The sequence below is a fragment of the Synchiropus splendidus genome, chromosome 8 (assembly GCF_027744825.2).
Source record: "Synchiropus splendidus isolate RoL2022-P1 chromosome 8, RoL_Sspl_1.0, whole genome shotgun sequence".
Taxonomy (NCBI): domain Eukaryota; kingdom Metazoa; phylum Chordata; class Actinopteri; order Syngnathiformes; family Callionymidae; genus Synchiropus; species Synchiropus splendidus.
Genome location: NC_071341.1, coordinates 5,992,636 through 6,011,132, shown reverse-complemented (window position 1 = coordinate 6,011,132; position 18,497 = coordinate 5,992,636). Strand labels below are relative to the sequence as shown.

Below are 18,497 nucleotides of genomic sequence, written 5' to 3'. Positions count from 1 at the left end.
AGGTTTATCGTGTTGCTTTTAGGATGTGATTTGAATGTAAAATTGCATATATTTGGGGTACATTAATGTCATGATATTATTCATTAATTTCGTGCCACTTAAATGTCAGGCTATCTCACTGTTAATGTGTATTCTGTATTTCAGTTTCCGATATTCATTGCGCATATTTCTTTGTTTTCTTGTCTTCTGAATTCTGGAATTGAATCTGAATGCTTTGATTCCATTAATTGCTCTTTAAATGTGAAATTCAATTTTTACATCTACATCTCTCTCTCTCTCTCTCTCTCTCTCTCTCTATATATATATATATATATATATATATATATATACACATACATATGTGTGTGTGTGTATATATATATATATATATATTTTTTTTTTTTTTGCGAGAGAGAGAGAGAGCAAGAGAGATATATATTGATAGATATATAACCCTAATTTATCATTAATAATATTTATTAATACATAACAAAAAATATGGTTATTTAAGTTTTTAATTTTTTTGCCTTACTCTATGATTTTATGTCACTTTGAATGTCTAGGTTTTAGTTCAAATGAATGTTATATTCTCAAAGTGCTGACAACATAATTTTAACATCTGTTAGATTATTTATTTATTCATTTATTTATCCATGAAAACTGAGAGTCCCAGCATGCAGTGCCGGGTGATCTTTTCCCACCGTGAAAATGTCTCATTCAGTTTTCTGTGTGCGATAAATCAATTAATTCACCATCGCTGTTGTGATGGTTACATTTATTACAAGACTATTGCAGTTATTTTGCGGTCTTCCATCATGTGTGAAAGTGGGCACTTACCAGACTCCAGGTTGATATTTATTAGTGGGCATTACACACAGTGAGCTGAGGTTGTTTAAGTCGAACTGCTTGCTGGAGTGGCTCGATGATAGCAGGTAGTTTGCTGTGCAACAGATTCAGTGCTGAACACTGCTATAAATAAGGCTATTCTGCCCACTGTATTTATGAGGAAATGTTACATGAAATCTTGGGTTTCAAAAGCTCATAAAGCCTCCCGCTACAATCAAGCTAGCAGCACCTGTGTGACCGCACCAGACAGAGCCACATGGAACTGTACAGAGCGACACTTCATCATTGATGTAGAACAGATACCATCAGAGACTCGACGAACTCCAAACATCGTAGCGCTGCATGCTGGCAGGTGTAGTTTTCCAAAACTTGTATTTCATCATTTGAAACAAATATGGCAAATTCACTATGAGCATGATGACAGCTGACCTCAGATGCATGCATTCTTTCTAGGTGTTCTGGAGGAGAAATGCAGTGTAGAATGTTGTTGAAATACTGCATGTCTACTTATGGTTTTCATGGTTCAAACAGATGGAGCCAGAGCTTTGCTTCGAATCCATCAATGGCTCCTGTGTAAAGACCACCCGTCACTTGGCCGTGCGGTTAAGCCTCTACCTGGTTCTGGGGGCCACAATCCTCCTGACAGTGTTTGGAAACCTGCTGGTCTGCATGTCCATTATATATTTCAAGCAGCTGCAAACTCCCACCAACTTCCTGATCCTGTCTCTGGGGATGTCCGACCTGCTGCTGGGCCTGCTGGTCATGCTGCCCAGCATGACACAAGTTGTGGAGTCTTGTTGGTACTTTGGCAACTTCTTCTGTAAACTCTACATGAGCTGTGACGTCTCCTTGTGTACTGCGTCCATCCTTAACCTGTCATTCATCGCAGTGGACCGACATTACGCAGTGTGTCACCCTCTAATGTACAGGAGGAAAATTACACTAAGTGTGGTGCTGCTGATGATTCTGATCGCGTGGTCTGTGTCTGCCCTAACCGGCTTTGGGATGATTTTTATGGAGCTGAATATCTGGGGGATAGAGGACTTCTACTACAGCCATGTTGCATGTGTGGGAGGATGTGTCTTGTTCCAGAGTGGACTGTCCAGCACACTGTCTTCCCTGCTGTCCTTCTACATTCCAGGGGTGATAATGCTGGGTGTTTACCTGAAGATTTTCCTGGTGGCCCGGAAGCAGCTACGAACCATCCATAACATTAACACGACCCGAGCTTCAAACAGCAGCCAGACTAAAGCCACCAAAACGCTCGCCATTATTATGGGAGCTTTCCTCTGCTTCTGGACTCCCTTTTTCGTGGTTAACGTTGCCGATCCCTTTGTGGGCTACGCCACGCCAGTGGAGCTGTTTGAAATGCTAGTGTGGGTGGGCTTCATCAACTCAACCATTAACCCCTTTATTTATGCTTTCTTCTACAGCTGGTTCAGGAAGGCCATTCGACTGTTTCTCTCGGGGGATGTCTTTATCGCAAATCTCTCAGATATCACCCTCTTCAAAGAATAACAACCCACATTATTCTTCATCAAGCTCAGTCACTACTCTAGTGAGACTACATTAATAATGATAAATAATGGTTTTGATTACAGCAGGAAAAATATGTGGAAGTACACTGCATATACTGTATTGGGTGAAGTATACTGCACTATTTATATTAGTATTTATATGATAAATAACTATTTTGGTGAGGAGCATATTTGCAGATGACGACCTAAGAACTGTAACTGAGCATACCAAAAGAGTAATGGAGAAGAGACTGGATCCACAGATGCTGACTGTCTCTGACTCTCACTTGAAATAGTTGTTATTTGACGCATTAGGAGCGAGAGTGTGTTGCCATGGATCATCTATCTACTGCAGACAGTGGTGACAGAGAGTCCAGGAAACAGTGGCGCGTGGGACTGGTCCTACTCACGGAGACCCGAACACCCAGACTGACACCCTTGGTCTGACTGCTGAGCGGCCTTGGCAACGGTCGGAGCTGTTCCAGCAATGGCAGCATTGCACACTATTTTATTTTCTTCAATACTATAAAGTGAATGAAAAAAGGAATATTCCCAAATGACATAATCCCACGAGTTAATCAAATCATTTTAATAGGCGTATCAGATACATTATAATGCTGCTGTGACGTGCATCGCCGCAGCCAACCAACCAAAACAAAACATAAACTAAAAGGCTATTCAATGCAAATGACTTTTTTTTTTTCCAGCCATACCTACTGGGTTATGTCCTGATTGTTGGCATTTCCAAAGCTTGCACGTTTTTGCCTCTTAATAAGGTATACGAAGGTAAAACATGACACTTCAGATAGCACCATGAATGTATGATTACGCCAAGAGCAAATGAGCTGATGATCACTTCAATAAAATCAGAGATGAATAATGATGAACATGCATATTGTTATTCTCTTTTGATCGATAAATAAAAAGGGTGAAATAACACAAACTCAGAGGTCAGAAGTAATAATTGTAAATGCTTCATTCACCGTCAACACTGACGTGCATTTTGATTGATTGGTCGAAAGATACCTCGCTAAATATACATGTATATTTTTAAAAATAAAAAAAATCCCATGGTCATCTCTCAACAGTTGGCGCTCTACGTATATGACTAGACTAAACCACTTAGCTTTAAGATTTGCGCTTGGTATTGACATAAGATACTTGCTTGTCTGGGGTTTTTGTTTTTTGTTTTGTTTGTTAAAAACCAAAGTCAATCGTGAATGTGAATCCTGCCTTTGTTACTGCTCTGATCGTATGTGTTCAAAATTTGAAAAAGCTCCACTATATATGGGAGATTCTGGTATCTTCCCTTCAACCACCTTCCGGCACAAAGGCACTCATTCAATTCCATTAAAACTAGTAATAAGAATGTTTTGTGATGCCTCACAATAGAGTCGCTCATTGAGAGACCCACTGAGAGCATCACAAATAAACCGAAACAAATGTGTGGTATAGGCCAGAAGGGGCCAGTATAGGACCTTATGATTGAACCAACCCTGCAAAAGATTCAGTTTGGGGAGCAGACCGTGACACCAAACTATAATAAAGAAATAATTGTAATGAAAGATGTGGTCTCTTCTCCTGCTCAGTTCATTCACAAACTGAGCGACAGAAATCTCCTTCAGTGGCTCCAAAAGCTTCTTCCAATCCTCCTGCACGTCCTACTCTGCACAAGTCTTTCACTTGTTTTTGTTCTCACAGACCCAGCACCTGTTGTCCTGTTTGTCTGAGGTAAAACTGGTTTATGATGACCAATTTATGGAATTGGTCCACAGAGGTTGACTCAACTGACGCCCAGAGAGGATTACTTTTAGCAGCAACAGATTCAGTAAATTGAAATGTATCTGTGAGGGAAACAAACCCCAGCGCTAATTCATCAATAGCCTGCTTGGGTTCTGGGTGGAGAACATCGACAACAACTATCGCTCAGACTTGACCTTGTAACGAAGGATGAGATAAGTGGCAAGTCGTAGGATGATGAAGAAAATGCCAAGAACAATGAAGTCCATGTAGAGCTTTGCATCCTCCACATCCAGTAACTGTAGAACTTCTTGGGGCTGTTGGAACCTGCAAGCCTTGACTGGACATTCCAGCTCTGAACGATTCATCCCATAGATGGACAAGATCACCCCCTCAAAGCTGTACCTGTATGGAAAAGGCATTAGAAATCAGGTTAAAAAATAATAAACATTCATAATAATACTACTAATGCTGAGTTCCTAGTTTACAAGGAAATTGAAACCATCATTTATTATTATTATTTAAGTAACTTTACATAATTACAGCTTGTACACACTTCCATTTGGAAGCATGCGCTTTTGTCAAGAGAGAAAAAACAGGAAAAAATGTCTGCAACATCACCAATGGCTACAAAACGTGTTAACAGACAGTGTATTTAAATTGTCAGACAATGGATTGTATGTTGACAAACTACAATCTGTATTTTACTAGTTACTTCTTTTCATTATTATTATTACCCGTCGGTTTAGAGGGTCGACGGGGTGCTTAGGTGCACCTCTCACTTGTAGTCCCCACCACACAGAAATCTAGTCTAGCTATTGTAACCTGCTTATTTTCAGTAATATAGAAAATTTCGACACTCCTGAACGCATCACCTGCAGGCATCCGAGGTCAGTGCATCACCCGAGAGAGAGACAGAAATGAAGAAAAGCAGCTAAATTACATGTGCACTCTTGTGGAGCAACAGACAGAACAAGGAAGCATGTTATATGTTCTAATGTGTGGGAAGGTTTGCATGATGCATGTGTGGTATAGTTGGAACTTGATCAGCAAATGTGTACAGTTACACACCTCACATAGGACATGTAGGAACTCCACTGCAGGTATTTGGGAATGGTGTCAAAGTTCACAAAGAATCCAGAGAACAGCAGCACTGGGATGGCTGTGACAGGTCCAATAAAAGTGGCCACCTGTGTTCGACACAAACATTGTGATGACCCCTATGATGTACAAAGGTTAAATTCACGACTGCCGTACCTGCAGTGAAGTAGAGGCAGCACCAACCAGCATGCCAAGAGACTGAGCCACCAGGGCGGTGCAGATGGACAAAGCGATGAAGAGAAGGTAGCGACTGGCTTCAGGCGGCTGCTCTGTCATCCAGTACACAATGCTGCAGTACATGATGGGACAGATCACCTATAAAGTCAGAATGAAAATTGGGTTGATTATATATTTTTATTTTTATTTTTTTTATTTTTTGCAAAGCCTAAGAGAAGGTCTTATCTTTTTTTTTTTTGCTCTCCAACAGCGCCTAGTGGAATCTGCAGCCTTGGAACTGAGTGGGAGTGGTTATGTGGCCACTTATGTGCTCATGTTTAGTCAGGCTACCAAAGTTGCTTGAATACCTCTGCATAGATGGAATCATTTGTATTGTATTGATGTTCAGAATGATGACTTTTGCGTCCTATAGTGACGACAAAGGCAGCCTTCAGCGTTGCATGTTGATGTACTACGTTCCGCAGCAGCGTGACATGTAAAAAAGGCATGGAAGTAGGGCCTTACTCAGTAGAGCAGGCTAGTGTTCATTTTAGCTGATCGGACTGACCTGAAAAGGGATGTCAGCCATGGTTTTGGCAAGATAGTAAGCCTTCAGGCTGTACCAGTAGTTCAGATGTTCCCTCAGGAACACGGACATCTCCAGGGGAACTGATTGTCAAGGGAAAACATGGGTTATTTACGCGCCAACGTCTGGCTCCACTCACAACATCAGGCAAGAAAGGCCTTTTCCTCACTCACATGTCAACACAGTCGGCATGAGTGCGCCAAACATGAGGAACAGCATGGAGAAAAAGAGAAATCCAGTGTTGTTAAAGACTTTGCTGGCATCGTTGCCGATGTTTAAATAGAGCAAGCCAATCAACACACCTATGGCGATGTGGGACATCAGCCTGAGGTGAGTCAGCACCTGACGACAAAATTGACGCTGTTATTCACAGATTTTGATTTCCCTTGCAATGATATGGTTCAACGACTCACCTGATCACGACAGATCGTAATGAAGGTTCTTTTGAAGAGAATGCAGAACTGAGTTAGTGTGCTGGTGGCAAACGTATGCCTTTCAATGTGGCCATAATCCTGGAGGAATACAATTACAACACATTTTTGTCAAGTTGTTCTTTTGTTTTGTTTAGTTTTCTCCCATCATCCTGAGTGATTGTATTATTCATGGACTGTCAAGGGAGTGGTGTCATTCTTAACCATGTCCACGAGCTACAGTATCTCCATCCTGTAGTAGTATTACATCTACATATATTCTGTAGTTGACATATAAGGAGCAGGGATTCTCAAACTGGGAACAGGGAGCCCTCAAGGTCTGTGAGACATTTTTTTTTTGGTGATGCACTAATGTTGAGGGCAACTACGAAGTAGAACCAACAATGACATCATCCATCCTCACGACAACATTTGACATTGTGCCAAGCGTCTTGACACAGCAAATCAAACTTTCACTGGGCAGATCTCTCCTATTAGAGGTCAGTGCTAAAAGGACACTTACCTTTGTGTGCTGGGCTGCACAGACAGAGGGACTGCCGTTGTCACACAGGTTCTTCTTTTCCTCTAATGCGCACATACCCCCTTGGACAGCCTCAAACAACACGGGATTTAAGTCTCCGTACTCCCCTGACGCCACTTCAATGACTGATTTCAAATAGATAAACAAAAGAGTCATACTTTGAATGACACAGAATATAACTTAGACTGGATACACAACATGCTGCAAGTGCTGTACATACTAAAGTCCGCAGGATTGTGGTAGGTGGGACAGTACAGTCCTAACGTTTTCAAATACGGGATGAGGTAGGGGACGGCGCCTTTGTAAATGCACTGGCCCTGACTGAGAATGTAGAGCTGAGGATGGAAAAAGAAGAAATCAATGGGAAATCAATCATAACCCCAGTGGATAACGCACCTTATCAAACATCTCAAACAGTTTTGCACTGGGTTGGTGGATAGTACAGATGATGGTCCGTCCCCCCATTGCCAGGGAGCGCATTAGTGAGACGACTTGGTAGCAGGAGGAACTGTCCAGGCCGCTGCAGGAGAGAATTGATGAATGACCTGCCTTTCTCACAACTGACGCTGTTATTTAAAGGTCCACTGAGGAGGAATTTCTCTCATCTAATGTTGAGAACATCTGTCAATCAACTCTCTTGTGCCACACAGTTGAACTTGTAGAGACAGCAGCCTTTCTTTTTTCGAAAAGCAAAGATGCCGCCCATGTAATTCAACAATGATAGCAATCGGGCTGCATTGTAGGTCAACTGGAGAGTTTCCCACGACCGCTACAGAAAAACATTGGTTTGCAACTGTTCTATTTTCATATGCAGCCAAGGCCTCTAGGTTTGGGAAGCAACAAAGATGTGCCAAAGTAGCTTAGATAGCAGTCGTAAGACACCCAGACAGTGCCTCGAAATATGGATTTCAAATACACGTCCTCCTCTATGTTTCCGTCTCACACCTGCCGATAACCATTAGCAGCGTCTGTGTTTGTCATGTCACTACGGATAATGCGAAAGGAAGAGCAGTTTCATGTACCTTACAAAGTATTTCAAGATAGCATGTGACGATGGACCATCTACCCTAGTTCACGCATATACGAATGTAAGATTTCAAGCCACGGCAATACTAAGAGTTTGTGGTGGCTGCTAAATATGCATTAAGAAGATACATTTGTGAGTGGGAAACACAGATTTGGAACTAAATAGGCTACACAGTGGATCTTTATGATGAATGTGAAAAGTGCATTAATGTTGCTGTTAACATTATTAACAGCACAATCTTTTGATAATCTGCATCAAGACTAGTAAAAATGTCTTGGTTGTCACCTGGTTGGTTCATCAAAAAACATGACTGGTGGATTGTTGACCAGCTCTAGGGCGATGGCAAGACGTTTACACTGACCACCAGAGAGAGAGCTGGTGCGTGTATGAGCGCAGTCCAGAAGCCCCAATGCAATCAGAATCTCATTCACCTTTAAAAAAAAAAAAAAGGAACATTGAACATTTTCATACATTAGTCCTGTCAATCTGATTGGAGTAGATGGCACTTCACCTTTCTACAATGTCATAGCACCACAGACATCTGATGTGAGATAATCAAACTAGCTTCTGACATTTGAAAGTATGACCTCTACTGACAAAACGGCCAAACTTCTTGCTTCATAAAATCTATGCATGCGTTTCATACATCGGCTTCGTATGTAGGCCGATTTTAACCTGTGCCCAGTTTTAATATTGGTATATAATATTATAGTTGAGTGTTTCTTTTACAGCAGTCATTCTGAGTGAAGTAGAGGGTTGTTTTCATTCATTTCTGTATATCAAAAAAAGAAAACAACGTGTGATTTTGTTTGTTTGGTAATCTTGTTCCTTCCTTGGTGTGCAACCCTTAGTTGCTTTTGTTTGATGCCAGTTTTCTGTCGTCATTCAGTCACCGTCTGATCTAAACTACAGTGTGTTGGGTTATTTGTTAGACCAGGGGTCACCAAACTGTTCAACAAAGGGATGCAGTGGATGCAGGTTTTTGTTCAAACCCACCAAGCATGCACAGTTTCACCAATCAGGTGTCTGGACAACCCTATGCTAGAGAATATTTCTTTAATATTTCTTTAAGTCCTAAAGTGGTGTTGTTGACTAAAATTTGAAAGTGTATTTAGAACAGCCACTAGTGCATCATAGGAAGTAAAGTTCTGTTACTCCTGCGGCTGCCCTGCATGATCACTGGATATTCACATGTACATGTCCAAAACTCTGTTTTCTTACCAATTCTTTCTTCACATCTGTGGATTCATCCAGCTTCAAATTGGCTGACACCTGTGAAAGAAACACTTTGTGAATAGCCCCTCACCACCACGCACACATGAAGTTGACACTTTTTTTAGTCACACATTTGAACAAGACACATTTGTTAGTCTCTTTATTTTCATCCCTTCACATTTATCTCCGTCTTGATTTTTGTGTGTTTACTTATATCAATAATGTATCAGACAAATCTCTCAGAAACTGTATAAAATATCAAAAATGTATGTGTAGCAACCTGTTGTCCAGAGATGAGAACACATCATCAGCAGAGAGCTGTTTTCAGGATCACACTGAGCATGAGTCAGTTGTGACTCACCATCATGGCCTCTCTGGCGGTGAGGTGTGGTAGCAACATGTCCTGCTGCATGATGTAGCAAGACATCTTCCTGAATGTCCTCAAGTCCCTGGGTTTCCCATTTACAAGGATCTCTCCCTTCATGCCCGTTTCCCTGCAGACAACATTCCCACACTTGTTTGCATGGAAGAGAGCCTCTCATTGATGGCCTGTCCAAATGGGTTTACCTGTATCCTGCTAAAATATTCATTAAGGTGGACTTGCCAGCACCTGAGGGCCCCATGATCCCTATCAGCTCTCGACTGCAGAATCTTCCAGACAGGCACTTCAGCAAGGCCTTGAACCCTGGAGAGAACAGAGGGCGCACAAATCAGTCTCAGCGGATAACCAAACTATATCAAAGGATTGCCGTTTCATCATATCGTGAGCTCGCTTTAGCTAGTACAGTAAGAAAGTAAGAACAGCAAAAAGGATGGAACTCTCAGATGGGGGATGTAGAGAACCCCACCTGTCCCAGCCATGCTCAAGTCAGATTTCATAAGGGTTCATTGCAGACATACACAGCAATCCAAGCAGCCGTTGATGCTTTTGCTCTCTCCCACTGCAGATGTTAAATTTACTTCCAGTCAGTGACACCACAAAGCAGGCGTCTTAATTAAACGAAACATAGAGTAATACACAATAATACAGATCATTATTTCTGAGACATCCTGAGCTTCATTTGAGGCCCACAACATCAAACACTTCAGATGAACAGATGAAGAGACTGTTCTGCGTTTGCCACTTTACACACCTCCCCTCTGTTTTATTTTGGTGGCAGAGTAACCCATGTTTGATGCCTCTTATAAGTTCAGAGTTAAGATGAGTTTCACCAAAAATGGTTGTAAATGTTAAAAATTATCAACATTAACCACCAAAAATCGTTGTGTGTGGTGAGAGATGATCACTCCTACTGACATAAAGGAGACATAAGGGAGCAAATAGGGAAGTTATGACATTTCTTGAATTGATGACAATAAAAAATCTGGCATTCAACCATGGAAAGTAAATCCCACTCCAATCTGCAGTTGTCCTAACCTTCATATGTCCGGGCTCCAGGCTCACAGTCCCAGGAGCAGCGGACGTGTTCCTGTCATTTAATTATCACATAATAACATAAGAGCACATAATACCATCATCATCTGACACACTTCCATGTTGCATATTGAGTTTTTATCTATAAAATTGACCTGAGTCCTGTTCTGGTTTAGGTTTGTGTGATCATCCATGGCTTCCTGTCATTTGACAAGGTTTAGGCTTGTAAAACTGTAAGTAAACTATATATAGTTATATGATACATATTGAATTAAGAGTGATCCAATTTAGTTCTAATATTTATATCAGCCCCAGGACTATTCTGGAAAAGTTGTGTTCAAAAAGGTCTCTGAAATACAACATTCTGCATTCTCATGGTTGCATGACTCGGTTTTGTTTGCATTTGATAATGACTTGAGAGTGTCACCTCGTCTCCTCCAGCATGGTCCCTCCTGAATGGTGTAGGACAGGTCATTGAACTCAAGATCAACTGCAGAGCGTTTAGGCAAATGGGAGAAACGCTGTGCTTCCGTGATCTGGTTCTCCACTTTCTTCAAATGGGTTAACATCGATGTGTCTTGATTGTGAGGAGGGTGTAGTTGCTGGCCTCCCCCATTGCAAGTGACCCCGTCCTCCATGGGGATGCTCACTGAATCGGGCTCTAGCGCCTTGTTGTCCATTCCTGCTCTCAGTCTGCAGATCAAAGTACAAAACATAAGACGTGGATGAGCAGGGTCATGCAAACTTTGTGTTCAGTTTTCACTCTCCACAAAACATGAGTGCTGTTGACCTATTGACGCTGAGCACACCCAGTTGGCATCAAATGTTTTCCAGTATGTTATCAGCAAAGAAAGCAAACATGTTCGCACAATGACTGTATGAGTGCATTCCATGTACTCTAGGAACCTTTGACAAACAGTCATTTCTCCTCAGACCACTCAAAGTGTGACTTAGGAGCGTCTATTGTACGCAGAGTTCTGTGGCTGGAAAAAAAGAAATGCATTTTGGGATTAAGCGGCAAACAAGTCCATTAAACTTGTGCTACATATGACAAAAGATTCATTGCAATTGGTCTACTTACATCAAGGAAGAGGTGAAGAGGAAAGTTCAGGCAGGGTGGAATGGGTGGAGCCAGTAATTTGGACAAGGACAGGAAGCAGAGTTTGAGTCTGAGATGAGGCTGATCTGGTTTGCTCAGGTGGTGAGGAGAGACAGTAAAAGTGATGGACTACAATGTAAAAAGTCGTGAAGATAAAGAACAAACACTTGGTCAGAAGGTGTGCCCAAACTTCCGGCCTCAACTGTACATTGGGAGACATTGCGATGAAACTGTACCAAAGGCAAGTCAACAGCCAAAACCTATTTTTATTAAGCAGCACGAATTCCATGTGAGTAGACAGAAGACTTGTTTAGAGAGTCTGAATTCCTGATTCCTCTGGCACAGTGTTATGTGCGTACCCGTGAGCTTCCTGTATTAGGAGGAGGTGGATCCTCCTTAGCTTTCTTGTTCTTGGGAACACCTTGTTATTAATGTAAAGAAGGCATGTCATGGGTACGAATGCTTGCAAAAGCAGTACCCCTGAACTACTGTCCTATGTGCTGAAGTACAGGGCATCTACACACAAAAGATTACTTCCCTATGATCATTGCTGGAATGATGTGCTCATGATCTGATTGCTGGAATGAAGATATGTGTAATCTACTTTACCCTGTGGACCCCATAGAAATAGTTCACAAACCCTAGGTGGTGCACTAACGTGTCTTTTTGTGACAGGGGTCCCTCGTAATCTCTCATGGGCTCTTAATCCCCCAAGAGGATTAAAATCAACGTTACTTTCCAGCCTTGATCTGGGAGCAGCAGGGGGGGTCCGGAGGCAGCCACTTGGGAAAAAAAAATCTGCTCACTCATGTACAGTTCCAAGCACAGAGTAAATGTATGGGAATTGATGACTCGGCCGCAGCTCACAGACAGACATGGGAGAGGTGCCAGAGAGAACCTAGTACAAGTCATTTGTGGGTGTCATGGAGGTGGGGGGTGGGGTTAGGAAGGAGCTGATGAGATGGCATGATTGTTACGTATCCCCTCGTGTCACGAGTCCTCTTTGCTGGAACTCTACTGTAAATGGTTTCGAGAGCCAAGAGAGGAGAAGAGAACCCGTTGACCCAGCATCATAAGCCCTCAGCTTATCTACAGTTGCGCAGATACACTGAGATATGATGGCACAGATCAAGTCGGATTAAAAACCGTTAGATACAAGCCACTTGTTAGAGGGCCACACAGAACACTGGGGGCGTGTGATAGTGCAGGAGCCCTTGTCATATCTAGTGTTGAACTGGAATGACCTCTCACTCATTTGTTTCTGTTTTGTATTGTCTGTTCAGCACTAAGATATGGTTATCAAAAATGAATGCACTTCCGAAACCTGACTTTCTCTATCAACAGTCCAGAAAACTGTTTCATCTGCTACATAGTTGCACGGCAATGGTTTCAAAGTCTAACAGTAAGTGAAGCTATAATTTGACCTCTCCTTCTCTCCATGAACTGCTGTCTGTCCAAGGTGAGCCCCTCCTATTGTCCATTGTAGCTCAGATTTGATTGAAGACTCTCCTCCCTGACCTCCTCAACCTCAACCTTGGTAAGTGATGGAGGATAAGGACCACCACATCACATGTGTCGAAGCTTGACAGACTATGCCACTGTGACCCCATTAACAGCTGTTAGTGAAGACACATCATTTCAATTCTATTTTTGGTTTGCCTCGGCCGACTTACCAGTGTCCCCCTGTGTGGTCGCACTGTCGGGTACATTTCATCAACAAACCTGACACTCCTGATTTAAAGATTAAAAAAATTACACAAAAAAGAATCAATCAATAAATGGCATGTGTAAAGGACGACTTAACATCCAACATTGTTTCGCACCTGTGTAAATAATGTTTGAATGCCAGTGCACACTGGAGTTACTAGACGGTTAGTCTTACTGCACATAAGAAACTCACTTTTGGCACCATGTTGCTGGCAGTGCCATTGATAGGCTGCAGAACCATTCAAAACCGAGAGAAGACGGTTGTATATTAGCTCTACATCTTTATTTTATTTAATGTTTTCAATTTATATTTAATGACATCTCATCACCTCTGTAGACATAACTTTTCCTTGACGTACAGCAAACATTACATTAGCTGTAACATTTCAGAATACATTATATAGTGTGAAAAGGAGCAGCTGAAGAACTGTTCTCACTGTACTATATCTATTTTCCGGGACTAATAGTGCATCCTGTTTGTCAACAGCTGGATTACATTTTTAACAGATAAGGCAATATTATCAATAATATATGTTATACCGCTGAATGTATCATCATATTCCTTTTTTTCCAGCACAGATACTGAAGGGATATGATTTGTTGAAACTAGACAGAGACAATAAAGTTTATCTGGACATCAACCAGAACCTTACCTGAGCCAGTATTTTAAGAGCTCATGAACTTTTTGTAATGAATAAACATGACTGGTTGGCCAGTTATGGATTTTGGAAAAGAACACAAGACGCCTAAATGATACGAAAATAAAACCTGATGTCAGTGTTACAGTAGAATGATTCTAACTCTAATAAATAATTTTATTCAAGACGATCAGAAACCTTCCAAACCTTCATGTCATCAATGTCCAGAACGCACTATAACAAACTCCCATGAAGTGACTTGCACAAAACTCCCTGGGGAGACCAGAGAGAGTAGGGACTGAGGCTCCACCGTATCGTGCGGCGCCTCATAGATAAACTGATGTAATAGGATTATTATTGGACGTGACACTGCAGCACAGTCAGGACTCTTTGTGGCTAACTGCTGCATTTCTGTTCACATTCAACAAGCTCTTATTGACTGCTTAATATTCCACAGCAGTGCATTAGCCTCCATTTTACTTCATGAAGCCTCCTTTTCCAGACTGTTGTTGACCTTCACACTCCTCCAGAGGGAATAACTGTATACCCTTTCTCCCACCTAGTCTGCCATTTAGATATAGTGCAACCAATTTCACATAAAAAATCCACGCCCATCCCTGTCTGCTTGTTCTTCATCATAAGACCTGAAATGCAAATATAAATTCCTGTGCTACATAGTAGAACATCGTAGAACGCTGCCGCAGATTTTGACTTTGGACCCAGGGGCAGAACCTGAATTTGTACGTCCACCTTCATACACTGCCAGGAATGCATCTGAGAGATAGAAATGCAACAAAATAAACAAAAAGCAGTGGGGGATATATTCATACAAGATCAGAGGGCATGTCTTTCTTAGATAGCAAACAAAGGTCAGTGCTACTGTGAACGTTTAGGCTGGGGGGGGGGCCACAGTGGGTCCAGGTTTTTGTTCAAACTCTGCAAGCACATACACTGTAGGTTAGCCAGGTGTCAGCTGAAACAAACAGCACCAGACTGACAATCCAATGATTAAAGCCTTCAGACACCTGACTGGTAGGAAGGTGGTTGGTTGGAACACAAGCCTGCAACCACTGCTACTCTTTTGTGGGTTAGTTTGACACCCTTGTTTTTTTTAAATTTCCTAATGGGCCAGGTTATTGTGACCGTTGAGAGGGGTCGTCAAACCCAAAGAAAGGAGGATAAGAGAAAATTGAAAACAAAAATTAAGTGCTGGCATCATATGTGATTATGAAATCACACTTGCGGAAAATGTTGGCTTGCTGTGTTTAAACCACATTCCATGTAAAGATTCTCAATGTTCAAAATGTACTTTGAATTCTGATGTATTTTAACGGACAAGAAATACTCCTACAATAGCCAACAGAAAAGACAAACAATTAAGAAAAATAATCAAACCAGAAAGTTATGTTTCAGTTGCCTCATAATGAACAAAAAACAATGCGCAAGACAAAATTGTCAGAGACAATGTCACTTTTATAGTTTTAAACTGACTCCAGGAGGGCCACATAAATACAGTCAAATGGCCGCACTTGGCCCCCGGGCCGCTCTTTGCCCAGGTCTGGTTTAGACCAAGGGTGTCAACCTTTTGGTTACCCCTGGTCTAGAACATTGTTCTTGGCGCTGAGCTAGTGTGGACCCCTAATACACATATACATGGTCAATATCAAAGCCTTCATAGCATTTAGTTCCATGTCATGAGGTGGTCAGGCATAGAAGAGCAGTCCACACTATATCACACACAGGTCTCCAGACAGAGAGGAGGCAGAAGGTAGCAGGCAGGTGCTTTCAGAGGACTTCAGCATCCCAGAGTGATGCCAGATCAACACTGTGCCTTATAAATTGTACAAAAACATTTTAAACAGTAGTCATTGTTACTGGATACATTTAGTTTTTGTTCTCTCTGAGTAGATGAATGGACTTATTATTGGAATATTACTGAAACATACAGGTAATTGGCGCTAAGGTCGGTGATGTAGAACAGATTTAACTTGCCCAAATGGTAAACGGGAAGAAGGAGAGAACCAAGATGGTGCAATAGTGTGGGCAGATGATGGGACTTTAATGGATGTCTGAACTCAACTCTAACCCAACAGAAACAGACAGTAAGAAACAATAAAATGGGAAAAGATAGGATCATACATTTAAATACAAATTTAAACGTGATGCAGCCTATTCCACCAGAGGAGGGAAGAGAGGTTGGGTTCATGGGTTCTTGCAGAGGATTTAGGAAATGGTGTGTGCTGTGCACCACTTGAATTCCACCTCTCTGAGTTAGAACGTTCTGAGCTGAAACAGTAGAAGGTGTTGGAAGGTAAAGTTTTGGAGGCAGAGAACCGTCGAGAGTGAGGCTGCTCTTACATAACACTGGGATCTAAGTATGTTCGGTCCACACCAAGGGAAATAGATGTGCTGGTCTCCCATGACTTTAGAAGAATGAGAGCTAATTCACTAAGGAGGCTTTAATGGGAAGGAGGAAGCAAGTAAAGGATCACTCTCTTTTTTGTCGCTGCAGCAGAGACTCTAAGCTACAGCAGCACGTTTGACTCATCATCTCCAGCAGGTTGCCACTTTCCTGACTCTTTATTAGCTGCAGTGATTGTCATCATTTATATACAAACTCCATACATTTCTCTTAGACAGAACTGACAGATCTGTGGGTTGGCTTTTAACTACCTGCTGTACATGTGTTGCTGTGACCCCTTCCACATCCGCCACTGCCATATTGGGTTTTGTAAGATTAGATGGGATTTATTTGTCCCACAGTGACTGATAAAACTTGTAGCAGCCTGTAGTTAGTTGGTCTCAGGGGTTTCAAAAAAGAGAACAAAGTAATCAAGATAGAAAAAGAGAAAATGTGAGTAATATCACAAAACAATCATTTAAAGATAATCGTTTAAATCAGTAAAGAAATATGCTCCGGCAGGTGGGTCAGAGAGTTGGACCTGAGTCATCGGCATGAAATGAATATGCATATTAACAATTCAGTGCACATAACAAAACAAAAAAGAAACAAAGGCAATACACGGAAACAACAAACTGAAAGAAGAGAAAAATGTTTTTCTCCCAAGTTTCAGCATCATTTTCCGGGTTTTGGCTAGGTTAGAAAAAAAAACCCAAAAAAGCCAAAGTAAATGGAACACACATTAGATAATGAAATGAAAGGAGGAAAAGACATTTGATGGTCGAATAATCAAGTTGAAATAGGGCAAATTATAAATAGGGAAGAGAACACTTGTAGTATGTGTTTTCAAGGGAAGGGTACACACAAGTGAAAGCGTTTGTATTTGATTTATAGTTAGAGTGGTGCAGAGATTTTTTTTCCTCATATATATTTTTTTTAACTGGGTGAGAGCAAGAAAAAAATGGTGCAGCGATCAAAGGACAACATGTTTTGGGCAAAAATATTCTGCGATCAAAACTCAAGTCATTTATCACCAAGAACGTATGAAAGCAAAACAAAGTCATGCTTTCATTTGTTGAAAAATATGGAATATAAAAAACTAGCATGAGCATTAAGAATGAGAGAAGAGACAAGAGGGGACTAAAGTATGAAATGAAAAGTGTGTTACTTGAAGAACAACACAACAAATGAGGTTATGAAGATTCATGTCTTTGCAGCTGAGTGTCAGAAGTGTCAAATAATTGTCTAATTTGTTTCGAAAATAAATACATCGTAAAAAGCAAAAATGAATTAATAAAAAGTTCAGATTTCAGATCAGTTGAACAATGCAAAAGTGAGATCCACATCGACTTGAGGTGTCAGGTTGTGTGTGATGGAAACAAGACGACAGTTACACCAGATAAGGCTTGACAACACATAGTTTTAGCATTGAAGCTGCCATCAACGTCTTGTTGTCATGTTTTTTTTGGTCAAATAAGTATATTTACTGCAACTAAATCTCTACAGACTGTAATGTGTTCCCTCCTCATATAACTGTATAGTCTGTAGTATCGATCCCAATGACTTTGCTTCGATCTTCTTTTACATGTTTGAAAACTTGCCAACAGCCATATCATTTTTATACCCCACCAGTAGATCAGAACCAGCACCAGTGGAGACAGGTCCAGAGCGGAACAGTTGAAGCAGCAATTCAGAGAGAAAAATGTGATCTTACAGTGTATAGTGAGTCTGCTCGGTCCTCCTGGGTGTGTGTCGGTGTCGGTATCCTCCCCGGCTGCTGCATTCAGGGGTGAGCTTCTTATCTTCCTGTCTGCCGCATCTACACCATCTCTACTCGACAGCGGGTGGACTGGGAGAGAGGTGGGAGGAGGGAGGCAGAGAAGGATGAATGGAGGAGGTGGGGTTCTGGGCTGTGGGGAGTAGTGAATCACATGACTCTGACTTCCAGGAAGGTTAGTGGTGGACTGACCTGAGCAGCATCATATTAGACAGGTGTAGGTTTGTGTTTATATCTGCCACACTTCATTCACACAAACCTGTTACATCTGCTTTTGGTGACACGCTGAAGGGAACTGAAAGAATAAAACACATTCATTGATTTGTTGAAGTGTCTGATGTTT

The 18,497-nt window shown here is 41.5% G+C and overlaps 2 protein-coding genes across 2 annotated transcripts; one reads left to right on the top strand and one right to left on the bottom strand.

Annotated features, from left to right (window-relative positions):
- Positions 1–1,356: 1,356 nt before the first annotated feature.
- LOC128764094 (trace amine-associated receptor 1-like) lies at positions 1,357–2,343 on the top strand. The gene is made up of 2 exons (XM_053873545.1): positions 1,357–1,645; positions 1,715–2,343. The coding sequence occupies exons 1-2, from the start codon at positions 1,357–1,359 to the stop codon at positions 2,341–2,343; spliced, it is 918 nt and encodes a 305-aa protein (XP_053729520.1).
- A 576-nt stretch (positions 2,344–2,919) lies between these two features.
- LOC128764181 (ATP-binding cassette sub-family G member 4-like) lies at positions 2,920–18,232 on the bottom strand. The gene is made up of 15 exons (XM_053873702.1): positions 18,092–18,232; positions 10,960–11,225; positions 9,686–9,803; positions 9,480–9,612; positions 9,125–9,175; positions 8,189–8,334; positions 7,273–7,396; positions 7,097–7,211; positions 6,859–7,001; positions 6,339–6,437; positions 6,099–6,267; positions 5,908–6,008; positions 5,340–5,498; positions 5,154–5,272; positions 2,920–4,487 (listed from the first exon to the last, which is right to left on the bottom strand). Exons 2-15 carry the CDS (start codon positions 11,210–11,212, stop codon positions 4,262–4,264), a joined length of 1,956 nt encoding a protein of 651 aa, XP_053729677.1. The 5' UTR covers positions 11,213–11,225; positions 18,092–18,232; the 3' UTR covers positions 2,920–4,261.
- Positions 18,233–18,497: the final 265 nt, after the last annotated feature.

Excerpts from the sequence above, each read along its gene's own strand:
- LOC128764094 (XM_053873545.1), top strand. The coding sequence starts at position 1,357 with ATGGAGCCAGAGCTTTGCTTCGAATCCATCAATGGCTCCTGTGTAAAG. Across the intron at positions 1,646-1,714 it reads GTACTTTGGCAACTTCTTCT|TGGACCGACATTACGCAGTG; the intron begins GTAAACTCTACA and ends CATTCATCGCAG.
- LOC128764181 (XM_053873702.1), bottom strand. The coding sequence starts at position 11,212 with ATGGACAACAAGGCGCTAGAGCCCGATTCAGTGAGCATCCCCATGGAG. Across the intron at positions 9,804-10,959 it reads ACCATGCTGGAGGAGACGAG|GGTTCAAGGCCTTGCTGAAG; the intron begins GTGACACTCTCA and ends TGTTCTCTCCAG. Across the intron at positions 8,335-9,124 it reads CAGATGTGAAGAAAGAATTG|GTGAATGAGATTCTGATTGC; the intron begins GTAAGAAAACAG and ends TTTTTTTTAAAG.